The sequence below is a fragment of the Homalodisca vitripennis genome, chromosome 5 (genome assembly GCF_021130785.1).
Source record: "Homalodisca vitripennis isolate AUS2020 chromosome 5, UT_GWSS_2.1, whole genome shotgun sequence".
In the NCBI taxonomy this organism is placed as follows: Eukaryota; Metazoa; Arthropoda; class Insecta; order Hemiptera; family Cicadellidae; genus Homalodisca; species Homalodisca vitripennis.
In genome coordinates, this window is record NC_060211.1 from 91,936,517 (window position 1) to 91,958,578 (window position 22,062).

General features: G+C 33.1%; 1 protein-coding gene across 2 annotated transcripts; it reads right to left on the reverse strand.

Moving 5' to 3' along the window:
• Positions 1-63: 63 nt before the first annotated feature.
• LOC124362508 (succinate dehydrogenase assembly factor 4, mitochondrial-like) lies at positions 64-14,432 on the reverse strand. Of its 2 annotated transcripts, XM_046817073.1 has the most exons (3): positions 14,160-14,432; positions 8,085-8,256; positions 64-639 (listed from the first exon to the last, which is right to left on the reverse strand). In XM_046817073.1, exons 1-2 carry the CDS (start codon positions 14,332-14,334, stop codon positions 8,087-8,089), a joined length of 345 nt encoding a protein of 114 aa, XP_046673029.1. In that variant the 5' UTR covers positions 14,335-14,432; the 3' UTR covers positions 64-639; positions 8,085-8,086. The 2 variants fall into 2 exon arrangements, with proteins under 2 accessions (XP_046673029.1, XP_046673027.1); XM_046817071.1 differs by lacking the exon at positions 64-639 and having other exon boundaries at positions 8,007-8,256; positions 14,160-14,430.
• Between the last annotated feature and the right edge of the window lie 7,630 nt (positions 14,433-22,062).

The window sequence follows — 22,062 nt, forward strand, 5'->3', positions numbered from 1 at the left end:
TCGTAATGGAATGTATACATATAAACACACACATATGGGTTGTTTAAAATAAAAAATCTTAAAAGTGCTACAAATGGTTTATTGGAAAAAATTGGAGAAACTTACGTATGTATAGTTTTTTAACGTAATCTCCTTGATTTGTCTTTCACCGCTTTGATAGTGTATGGATCCAAGTATGTAAGTATAATTCATTTAGTCGCAAACAGCCACTTATGGATCATGATGTTTTACTTCTTAATTTCTTGTGAAATATTTTTCTCCCATCACTTCTTTAAGTGGGATTGAACGCAATAGCCATTAGTGACAAAGACTCTGGAGAATAAAGTATGAGACATTCAAATCTGATACCATGGATGGTTTGAACCAAAAGATAGGGTGTATGCGGTCAGGCATTTTCATGCTGTAAATACACACAAAAAGTCAGAATTCCTTATCATTTACTTCTAATTGTGGGCTAAAGCTTATTTATAATCAGATCTGAATAAGAAGTATTACTGTCACTCCTTTAAATCCATGCAATATTCCTAAATTACTCTGCATTCCAGAAGGGAGTGAGCATGACTATTGATGGTTGAGTACTGATTCTTTTTTGTTTTGGTGATGAGCTTTACTTCATGTTTTTGCTTCTTGTACACAGGCCTGAAAAAAATTTACCCAGATATGAACAACCTATGACGTGATAAGGCTAAAATTCTTAACATGCATTAGTGCTATGTTCTTTTGTTTCACGTCAAGTGATATGGCACCCATCTGCTTAAAAGAATTCAATACATTAATTACAATATTCTCTGCTGAAATATAATTATTAATATTAAAAACTGTGACTATTTGTGAAAAATCTTTAGTTAGAAACTGGAAGTGTATGAGGAAAGAGAAGTAGTAGTATGCATCAATGTTCCACTCTACAGGTAAACCAAAATCACTAAGGAAAGTTGAACTTGAAACTGGTGTTCCAAAGTCTTCAGTACAGAGATTAATACTACAATGATTGGAAGTAGGTATGAACAAGTCTTGCCTCATTTTACGGTTCCAGAAATTGATCAAGCAATCTTCTAACAAGATGGTGCTCCTCCTCATTTCGCAAATCCTGTCAAGCGCTTACAAAATAACAACCTTCATGGCCGTTGGATTGGTCGTGGAAGTGATTTTTTAGATTGGCCACCCTGATCCCCAGATTTAACTGTGTGATTTCTTTCTATGGGGTTATTTAAAGGAAAAAGTTTGTACTTGTAGCTTCAATAATGATGAGGAATTATTACAATCAAATGAAGAGGAACTCCACCGGATACCGCAGAATTTCTTTGTAAGAGCTTACGATTCATTTGTTATCAGTGTTTCGCTGTGGACGGCTTGTAGTTCGAGTAATTGTGGACTGTAATTGTAGGTTTTTTTTTATAAGCTATGTTCTAATTTTCTGATTGAAATGCTTTATTTCTCTAGCATATGACAATAAATATTTTACAAAACCAAAAATACTCTTTTACTGTTTTTAAAGAATAGTTTTTCAAAATGCCACTGTTTTGTTTCAACAATTGCTAGAGAGCTGAAATTTTCACAGAATATTTTTAAAACCTATTTAATGAATTGTGTAGAGTTTGAAAATGTTTGGTGCATAAATGGGCAACTAATATAAAATGTAGCTATTTTAAACCTCTTTGTGGGACACCCTGTATATATATATATATATATATATATATATATATATATATATATATACATTAAACTGTATAAATGGCAATAGCCTTATTTAATTTCAATAAACATTGAATCACAAAAAGTACTTGCTCCGCCGGGAGTCAAACCCGGATCTCTCACTTGCCGGGTGAATGTGCTACCATTACACCACAGAGCGCTTACTTTTTCCGATTCAATTATTTTGTATTTGGCCGTATCTGTCACATATGCGTTTAAATAAGCAAACTAACATATGATCGAAAGACCAAATACCTGTCAAATGACTTTTATTTACATTAAACTGTATAAATGGCAATAGCCTTATTTAATTTCAATAAACATTGAATTACAAAAAGTACTTGCTCCGCCGGGAGTCAAACCCGGATCTCTCACTTGCTGGGTGAATGTTAGCACATTACACCACAGAGCGCTTACTTTTTCCGATTCAATTATTTTGTATTTGGCCGTAACTGTCAATCTATATATATATAGATCCGGGTTCGAGTCCCGGTGGAGCAAGTCCTTTTTCGATTCAATGTTTATTGAAATTAAATAAGGCTATTGCCATTATACATATTTAACGTAAATAAAAAGTCATTTGACAGGTATTTGGTCTTCCGATCATATGTTAGTTTGATTATTTAAACGCATATGTGACAGATACGGCCAAATACAAAATAATTGAATTGTAAAAAGTGAGGGCTCTGTGGTGTAATGGTAGCACATTCATCCGGCAAGTGAGAGATCCGGGTTCGAGTCCCGGCGGAGCAAGTACTTTTTGCGATTCAATGTTTATTGAAATTAAATAAGGCTATTGCCATTATACAAATTTAACGTATATATATATATATATATATATATATATATATAATGCTCCTACACTAGCTGGGCCTTTTGTGAATTTTACTATTGACTTTAGGGCTCTGACCTACGGGATTTCAAAGTTCCAATGTTAATCTTATAGATTTTTTGTGATTAGTTTAAAACATCTGATTACTACAACACACCTGTTGTTCAGGCAGTTATCAATTCACAAACTAATATCAGGTTATTTCTTTATGATGGATAAACTTGTATATTATATTACGTTATCTCATAGCTGAGATATATTTTATATTGTTATACAACACTTATTACAACTTTCAATTTTACATGTATCAAAGTTGAAAAATCTGAAATACTGTATCAAGAAAGTTGGTTGCAACTATGCATTAAATTATAAGCTTCTTTGAATTTTAAGTGGATACCTGTGTTGAATCATTAGGTAAACATAGGTACATATCTATTGGGGTTAAAATTTAAATTGATGGCTTAAACAAATATGACACTTCAACTAGATTCAAGTCGATACCCAGAAAGTAGGTTAACAGTCTATTCCACTGATGAAATGTTTGGATGTAGGATAGTAGATCCACACCTAATTTTGACGGTTGCTAATGTCGCGTTTCAACAGGGTGGGACATTGAGTTCACGACAATATGTGTGGACTACCAATCCTACTTTCCAAAACTGACTTGGCTGTGCATCTGTATATTACGCTGTAAATATTAACAATAATTTACTGAAATCAAACGCGAAATGTAATATAGTACTAACTAATCATGATTACTTAAAAAAATTCAAATCAGCACTAATACTATGTGAATAATAAAGTATTATTAGTAATGAATACTACATGATGTTTTACATGTACATCTATAGTAATTTTTTTACTATAACATTATTTTTTTTTTTACAAAGGAAGGTTGTATTAATTATCCATTGTTGCCATTTATCAAATGCTCAAATTATTCTTAATAATGTCTGAACTGTCAGTGGATTTCCATAGTAAAGCAGGAGTACAAATCAGAGCTTCAGTTTTTGTTCCATTGTTGATGTAATATATACCAGTACTAGATGTAAACATCATATCCAATGTTTAGCCCAAGAGCAAAGAAACCATTTGCACTGTATAAGCACACAATCTTGTTTTAATTAAAATCTATAGAGAGGTTTCTCCTGAAGAACAAATTGATCATCAGACATACTAGTATTAGTGGAGGATGAAATGGGAAATTATCAAAAAGGGTTAAAAATATAAAAAAATACATTTTCTCAAATCATATTTTGCTTATTTTGATACATTTAAAGCCAACTGCCAGACACATGTTATATCAGAATCACCTAACTATATTAACCCCTGAAAATTGTAACTATCAGTCTCTTTATCTATTTATTTAACAGAGATATAACAATTATTATTTATGCATCTGATTGTCGGTTTTGATTCTATTGAGCTAGGAAAAATTTAATCTGAGAAAAAATGTATAGTTTTATATTTTTACCTTTTCTAATCTCCCATTTCAACCACCATCAAAACTGACAAGTCTAACAATTGGTATGTTTTAGGTAAAATTTTCCTATCGATTACAAGAAAAACCAAATTGTGTAATTATACAGTGTACAAATAATTGGCTCTTGGCCCATAGACTATAATGGATAGTTTATGGTTTTATGTGTACAACTCTCCAGAATTTAACCAAACTTTTAATTCATGTCAAATATGTCAGATGTATAGTTGTAACAAAGCACTTAAATTGTTAATTATATGAGGTTAAAATATTGCATTACCTTACATTGCACAGCCTATAAATGCGAAATCAAATTTATCTCGCCTATATACAATGATATAAGTATGTTGCAACCCAAAAACATGTATATGCGGAGCTGAGTTCTATTAACCCTTTGAGTGCCAAGAGCCGATGAGGTCGTTCCGTCAGACTTCTGAGAAGTGCTGAGGGCCGACTAGATTGGTTTTTCGAATATTTATTAGTTACTGAGAGTTGACATAGGGCTTTGTATTTAGTCTCCTTTTATACAAAATATATGAAATAAAAATAGATAATCTAACTAGTTAGATTTGATGCAGCAGGTAAAAGCTATTTGCCAAGTATGGGAGTCAACTTAGAGACGATGCAGATTTTTAACATTTTGCAGCAATATAAAACAAATCAAAACTCAATTATACCGATACTTACTTTTTTTAAACTTTGTATATATGTTCCAATTTACATAGAGAACAATAAAAAGGTGCAAACAAATAAACTAACAGCTCCAAATTACAATTTTTTTATTTAAATATTTAAATTTCTTGTATTGTTTTTTATTTTAAACTTTAAATAGATTGTATCATTCAAATAAACATAATTTATAGCCTAATTTGCTCCCAACATATTAAAACAAAAATGATGCTATTAGGTTTATTTTTGAAAGAGTTATAGCATGGTGGAACACTACAAAAATACCAAAAGAAAACATGGCGCTGAGGGATATGCCCTGTCATGAATTCTTTGCACTGACCGTGCCACCTCCTCAATAAGCACTTTGCTATCAAAGGATTAATAAACTGACTAATTTACAATTTGCATAAATTAAAATGTATTAACTTGTAAAACAAATATGACGATTACTGACATTTGCTATTTTTTTACACCAACATGTTTAATAAAGTGCAAAATTTGCACAATGCACAATTTGTCACATATTGTTAAAACAATAATTATATCATGTTAAAATTATAATTTTATTATGCCATTCAACATGATATTAACATTATTTAATGTGCCTACAGTAATGTGCTGTAAAACAAGCAATGGATTATTTTCTACCACAGCTCTAGTTTAGTATTCGAATCACCTGTTCAATTACTACAATATGATTAGAATCATTTGTCAACCCTTTGTCAAATGATTTGGACAGTGGGTCCTAGGCCGTAACCATGGTCCTAGTGTTTGCCCATTAATAAATAGGTAAGAAATAGCCCCAGTAGTTTTACAGCATTGATTTTACAGTCTGCTTACAGAAATCTTTGTATCTGAAAGGACACAGCGATGTTATGCCAACATTTTCTACACTACTCTGGCACTAAGGAAATAACAAATCACTGTACTGCACTGTAAAATTTCTATTGATTTGACTCCTATACAACTCATGAAACGCATCACTCCATATGCTCCAACGCCCAAGACATTAAAGACTCGCCTTAAACGCTTCTTGGTGTCAAAGCATTCTATAATGCAGGTGAGTTTTTGGCATTCAACTAGGAGACCGCCCAATTAGAAAACTGACTCCGCTGTACTGAACTGACTGAAGTGGGTTGCATCGGCGATGTATGAAAGAGACGTAACTGTGAAAGTATATGTGTGAGTGTGTATTGTTGTATGAATGACAGAAATTTAAAAAACCCACGACGTTTGCCATACAATGTAAGAATTGTTTATGCAATAAAAAAGATTTGATTTGATCACAGATCCATTTTCTGATCATGTTGATAGTGGGACAATAATCTTGTCACTGATGCTGCTGCTAGCTTCTGTTTACTGTGAGCTCTAAATGAAAATTTTGCCAGAATTTGTATTGCTAGGTTCAATGTGTTTTTGTAGACACATATCAACCTTATGGCAGCTTTTGGTTAGGCTATAAGTCACCATTAACAACCGAGAGTTACAGTCATCCTACCAGCTTCATATAGTTGAGGTCCCTAGAATCAAACCCTGCCACATCCACTTGCATACTTTTTTGGCAAAGAGGAAAAAACGTAACAAACAGACCCACCACAATACAATCATACTTTTTTTACCAAAACATTCCTAAATTTTAACATTTATTAGTGATAAATTATGAAAACATATAAACAAATGTCAGTTTATTATGAGTAAAAATATTTTTCGGATGTGGCAGGTTTTGATACTCACTTAAAGATGTGGGGGGTTTTGAAACAAAATGATTTTAACTAATGATTTTGTTTCAAAGGGGTTTTGTAACTAACAAACAATTTCACAGGAATATAGTCAACACAGAAGGCATAAGGGTATAATACAATTTTTTAGAAGATTCAAATTCCGTATTGTGTTATCAGAGTTAAATTTCAAAAATCTTTACATTAAAACTAGGTTCCAAACTAAAGGTAATGTGTCCATGAGCAAACATATGTGATAAAATCCTTTTACATTACCGTTTTCACTAAATAACTTCAAGATTGTTTTCTTCAATCTCCTCTACTACTTCACCATCATCACCTCTACTGACATTTCTTCTGTATTTTTATTTTTCCTTCACTTAAAAGTAAAATTGAAGACTCGAGTTTTCTCCAATCATCTCCCAAGTGTTTTGATAGCAATTTAGCATTATCCCTAATTCTAAAGAGCTTTAGACTCGCTCCCTTTTCCATCTCAATCAGCATCATATTTTGATGTGTGTAATTTGGTTCAGTTACTTGACTGAACGTACCGGTGTCTATGCTATAAGCAACTTAACCTTTTACCACAATGGCAATTTTATATTTATTTTTCTTTTGTTTGCAGGTAAATGCCAATAAAGTGCCAATTGCCTGGTTTATTTTATACCTTTTCAGGTTCACTTTTAAAATCATAGACTAGTACTGTCACTCCTACTTTGTGAACAATACCATGTTTTGCTAGGATCTCATCATACTGAATGTTCTAAATTTCATAAAAGGCATCAGCTTTTAACTTGTTCACTTGTTTTTGAGTTCCAAACTTTATCCATGTCTTTTTTTTATTTTTAAGTGCTCGTTCGCTACAAAAACAATGCTGATGTCGAAAAAGCATGTTTTTGGTGAACCAAAACCAAAGTTGAAGTGTGTATTGATTACTTCTCAAAAATAAGATTCTTTCACTTTGAATTCCAGGTCAGCAGAAAAATCGTATTCTTCACTGTAAGGACTTAAAAGTGTTCAATTTTCCATCCACCTTGTCAGACTCAATCAGAATAAACTTTGGTGAAAAGGTAAACACTCATTGAACATGGTGCGAACTCACATGACTGAACATTGTTTTACAGTGAGATTGTAGCGGATTTAGCTAAAAAATAATAGTTTATTTGGATTTGGCGGGTTTTAATCTATGGGACAGGATGTATATAACTCAATTTGGACAAAAAGTGGATTTGGCTGGGTTTGATTCTAGGCACCTCACTTGAAGTGCTTATATAACACTGCTTCGCTTAAATTAATTTTCATTATTAAAACATGAAATGTATTTTATTAAAAATTTTAAAATATTTTGCAACTTAGCACCATTAATAAAAACCTAAAGATGAAAGACGATGTTCCTTGTCAATGAGTGTACAATAAATTCTTCTATTAGTGTCAAGATAAAATGAAATATTGCCTGCCTTGATCTTGTTAATAGATGGTTCACATTACTATGTCACTAATCTAACTAAGTTATTAATTTGTATGTTAATCTCGTCTTAGTAGATAAAAATACAGGTTCTCAAAACCCTGAAACATCTAGAAATTAATATAAGAGGAAAACAAATACAAATAGAGCTTGGCTTAAAACATTATTTCATTTCTTAATGGTACTTATTTTTCTAAGAAAGTAATTAAAAATGCTCAAGAGATTCACAATTAGAAGTCCGAGACCCTGCCCTTGCGCTCCCAGTCACCATAACGGGTGGGTTCCGGCCCACGTGGGCCTCCGACCTCTCCTGTGTTGGGATTGGTATTGTTGGGCCATTCTGGCAGAGGCTCCTTTTCTTGGTAAGGGTGCTTCCCCACATCGAGTTCATCTAGTTTACCTGTAAACAATTATATTAAAATAGGGAGGATAAATACAGGTATTTTTCACAGTCAGGAAAAAATCAAGTCACAATAAGATAAAATGCATTCCAAATTTTAAGCAGTTTTAGTAGATGTAGAGATTCTTTTTCTTTGTTTAAACAGATTTGAAGGGAACGCGTATTAGCTGGTCACATTGTCCACCAATCAAGTATCGTTCATTTCTTGTGTATGTGTCTAAAAAAATAAGTGATTGATGTATGGTAAACATATTGAAGGTAGTTACTTGGTGATTAAATTATAACTAAGATTTCTCCTTAGGACTAAGTCATAGTCCAACTAAGTACATGGGCTGTGTCATACAAGATGTCAACTAAGTCCCTTAATGGCTTAATATTATTTAAAACATTATAAATAGAGCTATGAAACTTTACATATTGTTAGTACACATGAAAAACTATTTTAACACATATTCAGGCGATCGCTGTGCTCCCAAGCGAGTAAGTGTCCACAAGGAGTAAGTGGACAAGTTTTAAAGGGATCACAACCTTGAGTAGCAAATCAAATTAAATGTATTTATTAGTAGAATACAATGCAACAAACCTGATCTTAAAAGGGGTTGACCATAATCAAAACGGTGGTTTACTGAAGTTTCAAAACATTGTTTGCATCAGCTTTTGTATTATTTTCATATTATCTGTGCAGAGCAAATTACAATGGTGACGGAACACAAATTTTTTGATAAAGATTAAAGATAAAGATTTTTATCGGAAAACACAATTTATTTTTATTTATTTAATCTTATAATGCTAGAAACCAAATCATCTCGCATAGAAGATAGTTAATCTCATATACCTGATATAAAGAAGTTTATGCACAACAATATAACAGCTGATTAAACCAGACTAAATTTAAAATTTTGACTTAATGTTTTCATGATTCGTTTACATTGTAAAGAATAGTGATTACTATACATGAGCCGCTTTGAAAGCGACCTGCGTGAAGATTTCTTGCGCATAGGGGGAGGGAGGAGCAGGAGCTCGACCACACCTACCACCAACTCCTCTTTCACTGCTCGATATATTTCTTTTACAAGACACAAGTGGGAACCGAATGCTTTGCTTCCCTGCGTTCTTGCTTTGGAGCATCACGCTATGTTTTGTTATTCTTGTTAAGAATAACAGATATTATTATCTATGTTAAGAATAGTGCAATGTATCTATTTAATTTGTTAGTACAAATAAGAAGTATTTTAACAAATGTTTATTGTTAACAGCTATTGTTATTATTACTCGGTTTTGTAAACCAGCTGTTATGTAACTCTCTTAGTTTAGTACACGGTTTGAATAAAGTAAATGTTTTTTGTGTATTACAAGCACTTGTGTCCATGTTATATGTTTTCTGACTTCCAAATATATTGTCAATGCCAACAACTTTTAGTGATTTATCATATTGTGGTATTTATTTATTGATGTCTTAACACAAATTATTATTACATTACGATTGATTTGGCAAACTATGGTAACACCAAAAAAGTCCAGTTGTACTTCTGGATAGCCTCTGAGGGGACTGGCTCGGGACGTAGTGTACAACGTGACTGAATATTTAAAATAAACGTGAGTTGAAAATAACTTTAAGTATAATCTGGTTGATGAAACCAAAAGGCCACTGGAGTTGGTACAACATTCATCAAACAGATTATAAGACAAGGAAAACAGGCACTTAACTATGGTGAGCTCTTCTTTTCAACTCCTATAGGAAAAAAAGGAGAAAAGAGCAAAAAGGTTAGAAAGTTCAGAATTTACAAGAACTGGCATACACATAAAATTTCACAAAGTGTATACAGTAAAAAAAGTGTTTCCAACATCGCAAAAATTCAGAAAGAAATATAGGAGGCTGAAATTTTTAAATGCGGAAAAAAAAATATTCTTAAGAAAAACTATAGACGATCTTGGGATTATCGGAGGCCCCACAAGGATCACTCTTAGGATCTAGTCTATTCAACATTTTTATAAATGATATAGGAGAGTCATTGAATCTGAATACTTGTTTGTAGATGATAAGTGGTTTAAGGCCATCAGAGGTAAGGAGTAATGGTGAATCCCTACAGAGGATCGCTAAATGCATTGAGAAGTGGGGTGAAAATAATTAATGGGGACTTAATGTCTCTAAGTATAATGTTATCTCCTTCAAAAGGTGCGAGTCTACTATTCTGATTGACTATAAATTGAATGGAACCTCTCTAAAACAGGTGTCAAGTAATTAAGAATCTCGGTGTCTATTGGAACTCTACCCTGTCTCCTGAGCACCACACTGATGAAATCTGCAGGAGGGCTTGAAAAGTTTTCAGCCTGATTGCTAGAGTGTCTAGGAATAGATTCTCAGTGAGAGTTTATAACAATCCTTTACAAGACCTTTCTACACCCACTTTTGAGTATGCGTCAGTAGCCTGGAAACCATATCAGGCTCTACCTGTTTCTAGTTTGGAAAGCATTTAGAGATTTGTGAGATTGGTTGGAGTCAAAATGTGGTTACGTTTATAAGGACACCTCCATCCAGGAAATTAAGTCTGAACTGAATCTTTATACCCTGCAAAGAGAAGAGACATTGCAGATTTGACCTTTCTGTTTATATTGATCAATGGCAGGATAAACTCTTCTCAGTTACTGGAAAAGTTATTATTCCTTGTGCCAAGTACTAAAAGTCTATGGATGTATTCTTCAGGACACTACAGGATAAACTACCTTTGAAACAGTCTAATGATTTGATTTCAGTGGCTGGGAAATGAGCTTCCATCTGGGGTGGATCTCTTTAGCGTCAGTCTTATGTTCTTTGAAACATAAACTCTTGAATTACACTAATACAAATTCACAAATACAAAAACACACACGTGCGTGCCAACAAATACACATGCACAAGCACTTAACTTATGCTCCAGATATTTTAATTATAAGCTTACTTTATTTCTATACTCTATTATTGTTATTTTTATTTATATTATTACCCAATTATTATTATCCTTATGAAGCTTACATTCGCACACACCCTTTTTCGCATATAGATATGCACGCATACACATGTTCAAGAACAACTCATGTTATTTGTTCATTACTTTAATATTTTTCTAATACTATTATATTAATATTTCTATTATTATTATTGTTATCATATTATTTACTATGGATGATATCTTATAATTTATTACATTGTTAATGCTGTTATTACTGTATAATGTATGATGGTTATTAGTTACTTAGTGGGTAATAAGGTCTTTGTATTATAAATTTATTTTATTTAGTGTTTAATTTTGTTTTTAAATTTAAGCCCATCTTGTGGAATTAATGTATTGCAATATATAGAAACAGAGCTTATGAATAGCCTTACAAGTACTGCTTTTGGTATAGCTGAAATATCCATTGCTATGGTGAGAGGCTTAAGCTCTTTTTGTTTTGCAGCATACATGCATCTAATCAATTGTGTTCTTAATACTGGAAGGTTTCCTTTCTTATGGAAGCACAGCATAGTGATTCCTCTTCCAAAGACTAACAATACTACTTCAATTTCCCAGTTTCAACCAATATCCATCCTTCCGGGTAATTTCTAAAATACTAGAGGGTTGTGTCAGAACAGATGGTCAGCTACTTGGAATCTGAGGAGTTACTGCGTGAAGCACAATCTGGTTTTAGACGGGGATTCAGCACCCTGCTCCACGCTTCTCAATGTTACTGATGATCTGCTTTCTACAAAGGATAAGGGTTTCAGAGCGTGGTTAATGATTTGGACTTTTCGCATATCTTCGAGTTGTTGTTAGCAAAGCTTAGATTTTATCATTTGTATGACATTCAGTTAGGTGGTTCTTGTCGTAATTATTGGGGAGAACTCAGCGAAGAAAGGTTAGTGATCGGCTGTCTCCCGTGTTACCCAGATCCGTTTGTGTCCCTCAGGGTAGTTTCCTGGAGCCAATACTCTTTCTTGTATATACTGCAGATTTAAAAGATCAGGTGGAGTTCTGTTCTCTTCACTCTTATGCAGATAATTCACAACTTTGTAAGACAACCCATTAGGGAGAGCTGAGGCTATGCGAAACATCAATTCGGATCTGGAGAGGGTGACATCATGGTCGGAAAATCATGGGCTTCTGCTTAACTTGGACAAATGTTCTGTTTTGCAGGTAAACGGGGCATATTTGAACTGTCAATCACGTTATAATTACATTAATCAGTTCGTCACTTTTGTATGGCAAACTATTGGTTATGAACAGTTCTCTAAAAATCCTTGAAGGCACTTTGGATTCCAATCTTGATTTTATAAGTGAAGTAAAATCTATATGTAAAAAAGTTGTGATCAAGTTGAAGATGTTACATGGATGTGTAAAAATACTGCTGGTGTCTGCTAAGTTAGAAATTTTCCGCTCAACAATTTTTTCTACTGTGTACTATGCTCTTTTATCTTTCGCTTGTTGCCTTATTCGGAAAATGTAATGGTTGTCACTAGATTGCAAAACTGAACTCTGAGATTTGTCTACAATCTCAAAAAATTTGATCACATCAGTGTATTTAGGTTCAGTTCTAAGGTGTTATCGATTAATGATTGCTGTGACTTGTTAAACTGTTCAACTTATTTACAAAGTTATTCTGACTAGCAAACTTGAATATGCAAAAGATTATTTTCAAGCACGAAATAAACACTCACAGTACTTGACAGGACAGCCTACTTCATTTGCCAATGAAGGAATGGAAATATACAATGTTTTGCTCCCTGCTTTGAAGAGCCTTAGTTACCATTCATTTAAAAATCATGTCAAAAAGATTTGTATATGATTTTATTCCGTTTTAGATTTGAATGATGATTATTTATCAGTATGCTTTAACAAGAGTTGTTTTGTAAATCAGAGTCTGTAACTTTGAAGAACGCTTACTGAATTATATTTAAGCGCTATTAGGAACTTAAAAATATTCTAATGTTACCATGGTATTGCCGTGTCATTAATATCAGTGGTTCGAATCATTCGATAATCATAATCCGATTGTGTTGATGGCCGCTTATTATACTGCAGCCAAAAAACGTTTCCGCATATAGTAATTTACGCTTTTCACATTGTTATTAAAAGCCATTGGTTGTAATATTATCAAGAGGAGATCTCAAAGACATATGATGCATTTCTAAAGAGTGCATTTAGATAAAATATTAAATAATTATTTATTCAGGTATTAAATTATGCGGGTAGGGTACGATAAGCGGACCCGGTTTTTTATATCGAAATTGGCAAAAGATATTACTTAATCATAACCATCAATATAATCAATCGATATTAATTAATTATTTTGAACAGTTAACTTACATAATCTATATCAACAGCTGTAAACACTTTCAAATAATACACGTAACTTAATATTTCAATTTTACATAAGTAACATCTGATTATAAAAAATAGCAGTCAATTTTAGAAAACTACATGAAATTGCTTTGACAGATGATAAGACGTGTTTTTCGTGGCTTCAACATGTTGGACTCGTACCGAAAAACCAATTATGTGAAATTTGTGGGAAAGAAACAACTTTAACTGTGAGAGGAGCAAATATCTAATAGGTCTTCAGTTTTCCTAATTTTGGTTATAATAATTTGTTTGATCACTGTAAAAATTAAATTCATATTTTAATTTAAAAAATATGATTGTTATTGAGGACTATATATACATTTATATCAATTGATAGTCTAGGATACATTTATAACACTGTACTTTGCACAATTTGATCCTTACTATGGGTCTATGTTTAATACTGATAAAAATAAATGTACTTTATCAATGCATTTGTTATTCATGCCAATAAGTTAGTTATTTAGGTATAATTAAATTTTTATAAAATCCATAGGTATGCTCAGCTAAATGTTAAAGTAGGCTAAACAAAAAAATCTTGTTTACCGATTGGTGTTTTGGCTCTTAGTTTCTTGCTTAATTTATCTGTTTTCTCACAAGCAGTCTCTTCATCTTTGTTTCCTAAATTACTGGTTGTGGCTGTTGAATAGCTTTGAAAATGAGAGCTTCCAAAACTCTGAGCTCGTATGCTTTTGATAAATAAATGTTGTAATCTGCTCATGTTAACCTTCTGCACAACACAACCTTAACCTATCTGAGCAAAACAAAACATGACATCTAATTGACGTCTGCTAGCAAATTTGTTTCAGCCAGCTGATTATCTAACCTTGACAAAAGAAGGTTTCTCAATTTGATCAAAGCCAACCATAATAAATATATTTGGCTGTAAAATCATAAAGCTGTAAAGAAGGTTGAAATAAATTGAACAACTTAATGTTAAAATAAAATATAAAAACATCTTTTTATTTCTTTTTAATGCTCCCGAATATTTGGAAATTATGATTATGACTTTGGTAAGAAAATCTATGAATAGTTTGAAATATTCAAATAAATTCTATAACAATTAATTGTAAGGAACAGATGGGTTTTTGTTTTGAGCGAAACATTTTTACTGTTTTTGGCGAGTAAACATAGAAAAAAATCCTCCAAATACGGGACGAACAACCATGAAAACTTTCATTTTTTACCTTTGAGATTACAAATCTCAATGTCTAAATCATTCTCGATCAGACCTCTAGAGTTTTGATAATTATTATTATTCTTTATTGAACATATTCTTAGAGAACAGTACAATCGTCAGATTTTATTTTGTTACATCAGGTTAGAAAGTTCTGTTTAAAAATTCATTTATCTTGATAATATATATAATTTCAATAAACATTGAATCACAAAAAGTACTTACTCCGCCGGGACTCGAACCCGGATCTCTCACTTGCCGGGTGAATGTGCTACCATTACACCACAGAGCGCTTACTTTATCCGATTCAATTATTTTGTATTTGGCCGTATCTGTCACATATGCGTTTAAATAAGCAAACTAACATATGATCGGAAGACCAAATACCTGTCAAACGACTTTTATTTACATTAAACTGTATAAATGGCAATAGCCTTATTTAATTTCAATAAACATTGAATCACAAAAAGTACTTGCTCCCGCCGGGACTCGAACCCGGATCTCTCACTTGCCGGGTGAATGTGCTACCCATTTACACCACAGAGCGCTTACTTTTTCCGATTCAATTATTTTGTATTTGGCCGTAATCTGTCACATATGCGTTTAAATAAGCAAACTAACATATGATCGGAAGACCAAATACCTTGTCAAACGACTTTTATTTACATTAAACTGTATAAATGGCAATAGCCTTATTTAATTTCAATAAAACATTGAATCACAAAAAGTACTTGCTCCGCCGGGACTCGAACCCGGATCTCTCAGTGGCCGGGTGAATGTGCTACCATTACACCACAGAGCGCTTACTTTTTCCGATTCAATTATTTTGTATTTGGCCGTATCTGTTACATATGCGTTGTGATTCAATGTTTATTGAAATTAAATAAGGCTATTGCCATTTATACAGTTTGAGTTTATGGATGTGTGAACCCCCAGCTGTGCTGTTTCAGTTTGTGTCCTTTATTTTAATTTAAAATGTAGTTTTTTTTACCCAATTAGTGGTTAAAACTATATAAAACAGTTCTTAAAACATTTTTGTTCATAATTTACATAAAAATGTTTAGATTTTTTTTCGTAATCTTTTTTTTCCAGTACTTTTCCTACAACTAACCTTACCCGTTAACTTTAATTGTTTTCAGTGTTTGTTTACTATTAGTAGTTTTTCAAGTGAGAAGTAATGGACAACTTAAAATTTGCCCCTTCAAACAACTCAAACTGTTTGGATTTTGATACCATAACTAATGATCACAATTATTGTTCTATTAAGCAAAACAATGAACATCATTTCAGGAAAAACTATTTCTAATGACGATGTCAATAATCAAAACGAGTGGCAAATCGAAACAACTAGAAACAAAAGACATTTGTCAACAGCCAACGTTTCAGATGTTAAGAAAACCTTGTAGACCTACAGAGTACGTTGCAAAAACTGCTAGACCTATTGAATTGCACAACAGATTTGAAATGCTGAGTAACGCCAACCTAGGCTCTGAAGAAGAAACGATGAATGACGACAAATGTAGGACGAAGGTGAGGCCTCCACCTATATTTGTCCCCAACATTGTCAACATAAGTAAAATGATGGTAAACATTGAACAAGTAATTAAAAAAGAGTCATATTATTTTTAAATGCATAGCTAGAGATAAAGTAAAAATTAACACTGATACTATTGAAGCCTACCGCGCATTAGTCAAACATTTAACTAACATGAAAGTAAACTTCCATACATACCAAATAAAGGGTGACAGAGCTTATAGAGTAGTGCTTAAGAATATGCACTTCTCTACGGAACCCCAGGAAATTAAAACAGCTATAGAAGCTTATAACCACAAAGTTAGGAATGTGTCGAACCTTAGAAGTAGCAAATCTAAAGATCCACTGTCAATTTTTTTTGTAGACTTAGAGCCAGCATCAAACAACAAAGACATTTTTAAAATTGAATTCCTACTAAATGCCAAAATTGTACTTGAGCCCCCTTACAAACGTAATGATGTGGTGCAGTGCAAAAAGTGTCAAAGATATGGGCACACAAAGGCTTATTGCTGGTACCAAAACCGCTGTGTAAAATGCGGCTCAGATCATGATACTAGCAGCTGTAATAAATCTGTAAATGTTCCTCCCAAATGTGTATTATGTGGTGGTGAGCACCCAGCCAACTATAAAGGTTGCTCTATTTACAAAGATATTAAGAAAAAGGCTTTTCCACCTCTAAGACCAGCGTTAAAAAAAGACACTCCTCCTCCAGTGCAAGAATCGAGAAGTAGATAGACCTATATCTGTTCGTACTCAAAATTCAACAGGTAATCAGTCTCAACCAGTATCACCAACCTTATCTTATGCTAGAGTGGCATCAGGTCAATCAAATGTAGAAGCAAATCACAATCTGAATCAAATAATTGATGGATTTTTAAATAAGTTCGAAATGATGATGTCTCAACAAGCCCAGCAAATAGGTACATTGATTAACCTATTGACAACTGTCATATCAAAACTAAAATGAATAGATTTTATAGGATTGGACTCTGGAATGCCAATGGCTTGGCCCGACATGGCCAAGATATTCAACTTTTTATTTCAATACACAAAATAGATATTATGTTAATTTCTGAGACCCACTTTACAAACTTAAAATTTTTTCAAAATCCCAAATTTTACTTTTTATTCTACAAACCACCCTGACAATACGGCGCATGGAGGTAGCGCTGTGCTAATCAGAAAACAAATAAAACATTATGAATTACCTAGATTTCAAGAAGATCATATTCAAGCTACAAGCATAGTAGTTGAGGACTGGATGGGACCACCTTACATTTTCTGGTGTTTACTGTCCCCCCGAGGTACAATATTACCAAACTTCAATTCAACGAATTTTTCGAAACTTTAGGGCCTCGTTTTGTAGCAGGTGGTGACTTTAATGCCAAACATGTCATGTGTGGGTTCAAGGTTGATTAACCCTAGAGGTAGAAATTTGTTAAATTGCATGAATGACAATCACTTGAGTTACGTATCTACAGGGGAACCAACCTATTGGCCTTCAGATCCCAACAAAATTCCAGATCTTCTTGATTTCTTTGTTACGGGAGGTATTTCTCCTAACTATATGGAGGCTGTTTCATCTCTTGATTTGTCGTCCGATCACTCTCGGTCATCCTATCAATAAGTTCATCATTTGTATTGAAAGAAAAGGCAGCGTCCTTATCGAATAAAGGCACAAACTGGGTGAACTTTCGTGAAACGTTAAATGACAGTTTAAGTCTTAATATATCACTTAAAACAAGAGAGGAAATAGACAACGCTGTGGAAATTTTTAATTATACTGTTCAGAAATCTGCTTGGAGTGCAACGCCTTGAAACTTAATAATACAACGTGTGGCAATATCAATTACCCAATATATATTAAGCATCACATTGCTCAAAAACGTCGCTTACGAAGAATATGGCAAAATTCTAGAAATGTAAGAGATAAAACAATGTTTAACAGAGCATCAAGACAGTTAAAGATTTTTGCTTAAAAACTTAAAAAACATATGGTTTTCAAAAATTCACTTCAAAATCTCTCCCCAACTGAAGCAACAGACTATTCTTTATGGAAAGTAACAAAAAGCACAAAGAAACCGCAAGTGCCCATTCCTCCAATATCTAAACCAGATGGTTCTTGGGCGAAAAGTAACAGAGAGAAAACTGATTTGTTTTGCTGCATATTTTAGTAATGTTTTCAAACCCATACCCTGTAGATAACAACTTTGATAATAGACATGTTTGTAAAGGAGTTTCTTGATTCACCTAACCAACTCTCACTACCTATTGGCTCCTTTAAACCATCTGAAATATATGATGAGATTAAAAATCTTAATCCCAAAAAGGCCCCCTGGTTATGAGTTAATAACAGGTAAGATACTACAAGAGCTTCCTAGGAAAGCCATACTCTTTCTTACCTTCGTATTTAATGCTATTTTGAGGCTTGAATACTTCCCATCACAATGGAAGGTGGCTCAAGTTATTGTTGTTCCTAAGCCAGGAAAACCTCAAAACGAAGTAATGTCCTACAGGGCAATCAGTCTACTACCTATACCTTCTAAATTATTCGAAAAGTTATTTTTAAATCGACTTCAGGTTTTTATAACTGAATGCAATTTAATTCCCAATCATCAGTTTTGGTTTCAGAGTGCACCACTCCACTATCGAACAAGTCCATAGAGTAGCTAATATAATAAGGCAAGATTTGGAATCAAGAAAATTTTGTTCTGCAGCATTTCTCGATGTGAGTCAAGCCTTTGACAAAGTGTGGCATGAAGGGCTTCTAATTTAAAATAAAAAGTCATCTACCTCACACTGTTTACAACATTATAAAATCTTATTTAGAACGAAGGTATTTTCAAATCAAGTTTGATGATTGTCTTTCAGAATCTGAATGAAATAAACTCTGGTGTACCTCAGGGAAGTGTACTAGGACCAGTGCTGTACTTAATTTTCACTGCAGACATTCCAACTAATCAAAATTCTTTGACAGCAACATTCGCCGATGACACTGCCGTACTGGCATCCCACTCCAACCATGTTGTAGCATCACAAATTCTACAAACTAACTTAAATTCTATCACAGCTTGGCTTAAAACTTGGAGAATTAAAGTGAATGAAACTAAATCTGTTCACGTCACAATTTACGTTGAAACATGACACCTGTCCACCAGTGTTTTTAAACAACATTCAAATTCCTCAAAGAAATGAAGCTAAGTATCTGGGTGTACATCTCGATAGGAAGCTGACTTGGAAACCACACATAGGAACAAAAGGCTCCAATTAAATTCAAAATTTTCAAAACTAAATTGGCTTTTTGGGAACAAATCCCATTTATCAATAGAAAGCAAACTGTTGTTGTACAAGACTGTTCTAAAGCCCATCTGGACGTACGGAATTCAACTGTGGGAGTTGCTTCTACATCAAATATTGAAATTATACAGCGTTTCCAATCTAAAGTTCTCCGAAAGATATTACATGCCCCATGGTATGTTGGTAATGAAGTCATTCACAGAGACACGAATATCCCTTTTGTTACTGAAGAAATTCCAAAGTTCTGCATCAAGTATCAAAACAAATTAAACTCTCATCCTAACTACTTGGCTATTAATCTGCTGGACAACAGTGACCATCAATTTCGGCTAAAAAGACATGATTTCTTAAACTTAGCTGATCGATTTTAAAGATGAACAATCTCTTAAATGTTTATGTTAATTAAGGTTAATGAACTTTGATTAACCATGTCCTTAAGATTTATAATCAAATTTACTTATTGTTTGTTGTATATAAACAGATTGTAAATAAATTAAAGTAAAAAAAAAATTATACAGTTTAATGTAAATAAAAGTCGTTTGACAGGTATTTGGTCTTCCGATCATATGTTAGTTTGCTTATTTAAACGCATATGTGACAGATACGGCCAAATACAAAATAACTGAATCGCAAAAAGTAAGCGCTATATATATATATATATATATAATATATATATATATATATATATATATATATAGATATACAGGGTGTATATTATGTCTGGAAACACCCAAATATATCCTTTAATAATTTAAATATAAATTTGAAACCTCTTACAATCGTGATAGAGATTGGGCATCTACTTTTTGGAACAATGTTTTGTTATGTCACACCAACGGGGGACGTCCTGCCGAGGGTATCGTGAATATTCTTAATGGAAGCCTATACCTTGTGATACATAAATTTTAAAGGTAATAGCTTACTGAATTGAATGCCACAAACCGCATCTCAAAGGAATTATTCTATCAGAAAATAGAGCATTTTTAGTATTGAAAATTTACTTATGTTCAACAATGTAATTTTAACATGTTTCTTGCCACAAAATGTGTTTACACTAATTTTTTAGCATTTTTTAAATGTTCAATTAAAATAAAATAAACAATTTATTTTTAAGCTGGTTTCATTAGTACAAATTTACCAGTTTTCAAATGTGGGTTTTTCACTAGCCAGTAACGGCAATTGTGCCTGTTAACATTGCCATTTAGGAAAAAAGTTGCCTCATCAGAAAATAGTATGTTGGTCAGAAAATCTCTATTGTCACACATTTGCGCATCACAAGTTCACAAAACTCAACTCTTCTGTCGTAATCATCCTCACTTAACTGTTGGAACTAAATGAACTTTAAATGGTTTGTATTTATTAATTTTCAAAATCTTACTCACAGACATAGGGTGCATATCATGTTGCTGTGCAGCTTTTCTGAGCGATGTATGTGGGTCTTCAATAAATGTTTGCAAAACATCTAGTGCATGTTCTTCATCTGTTGCAGATTGTATCCTACCCGACTTTGGCCGATTACGTACACTCCCTGTCATTTCAAAACGCTCAATAGTTTTTTTGATATTGTTGAAACACTTATGGGATGCCTTTCTGGGAAAGTGTCATTAAAAAAATTACAAACTTCCCGATAAGATCTTTGACGATCGCCATATCCTCGCATCATCAACAGAGTAATTCGTTCTCTTTCAGACAATTCCATTAAAATGCCAAATAAAAACTGAACTACTGTAATTAGATAACTTGTTGACAGCAATGCTTCAGAGACACTGATTAACTCGACAGAATGATATGACCTTTGTCCCATTTGTAATTCCCAAGCTTAGACCTGTCTAGTGAAAGCTCCATGCTCAACAAACTGAAACCTGTAGACCAGATGAATTAATAACACAATAATGTTTCTGATAGGCTAGTGACCTTTGTCTCTTTAAACCTTCCTGCTGACTGGAAAACACCAAGTACAGATTCATAAGTAATCAGAGAAAGTGACTCATAAGTTTTATTCATTGTAATAAAAACTGGTAAAAATTTGTACTAATGAAACCAGCTTAAAAATAAATTGTTTATTTTATTTTAATTGAACATTTTAAAAATGCTAAAAAATTAGTGTAACACATTTTGTGGCAAGAACCATGTTAAAATTACATTGTTGAACATCAGTAAATTTTCAATACTAAAAATGCTCTATTTTTTTCTGATAGAATAATTCCTTTGAGATGCGGTTTGTGGGCATTCAATTCAGTAAGCTATTACCTTTAAAATTATGTATCACAAGGTATAGGCTTCCATTAAGAATATTCACGATACCCTCGGCAGGACGTCCCCCGTTGGTGTGACATAACAAAACATTGTTCCAAAAAGTAGATGCCCAATCGCTATCACGATTGTAAGAGGTTTCAAATTTATATTTAAATTATTAAAGGATATATTTGGGTGTTTCCAGA

What these genes read in the sequence shown, in the direction of transcription:
- LOC124362508 (XM_046817073.1), bottom strand. Translation starts at nt 14,334, where the DNA reads ATGAGCAGATTACAACATTTATTTATCAAAAGCATACGAGCTCAGAGT. An exon ending in AAGAGCCAAAACACCAATCG is followed by an intron (nt 8,257 to 14,159) that starts GTAAACAAGATT and finishes AATTGTTTACAG; the next exon opens with GTAAACTAGATGAACTCGAT.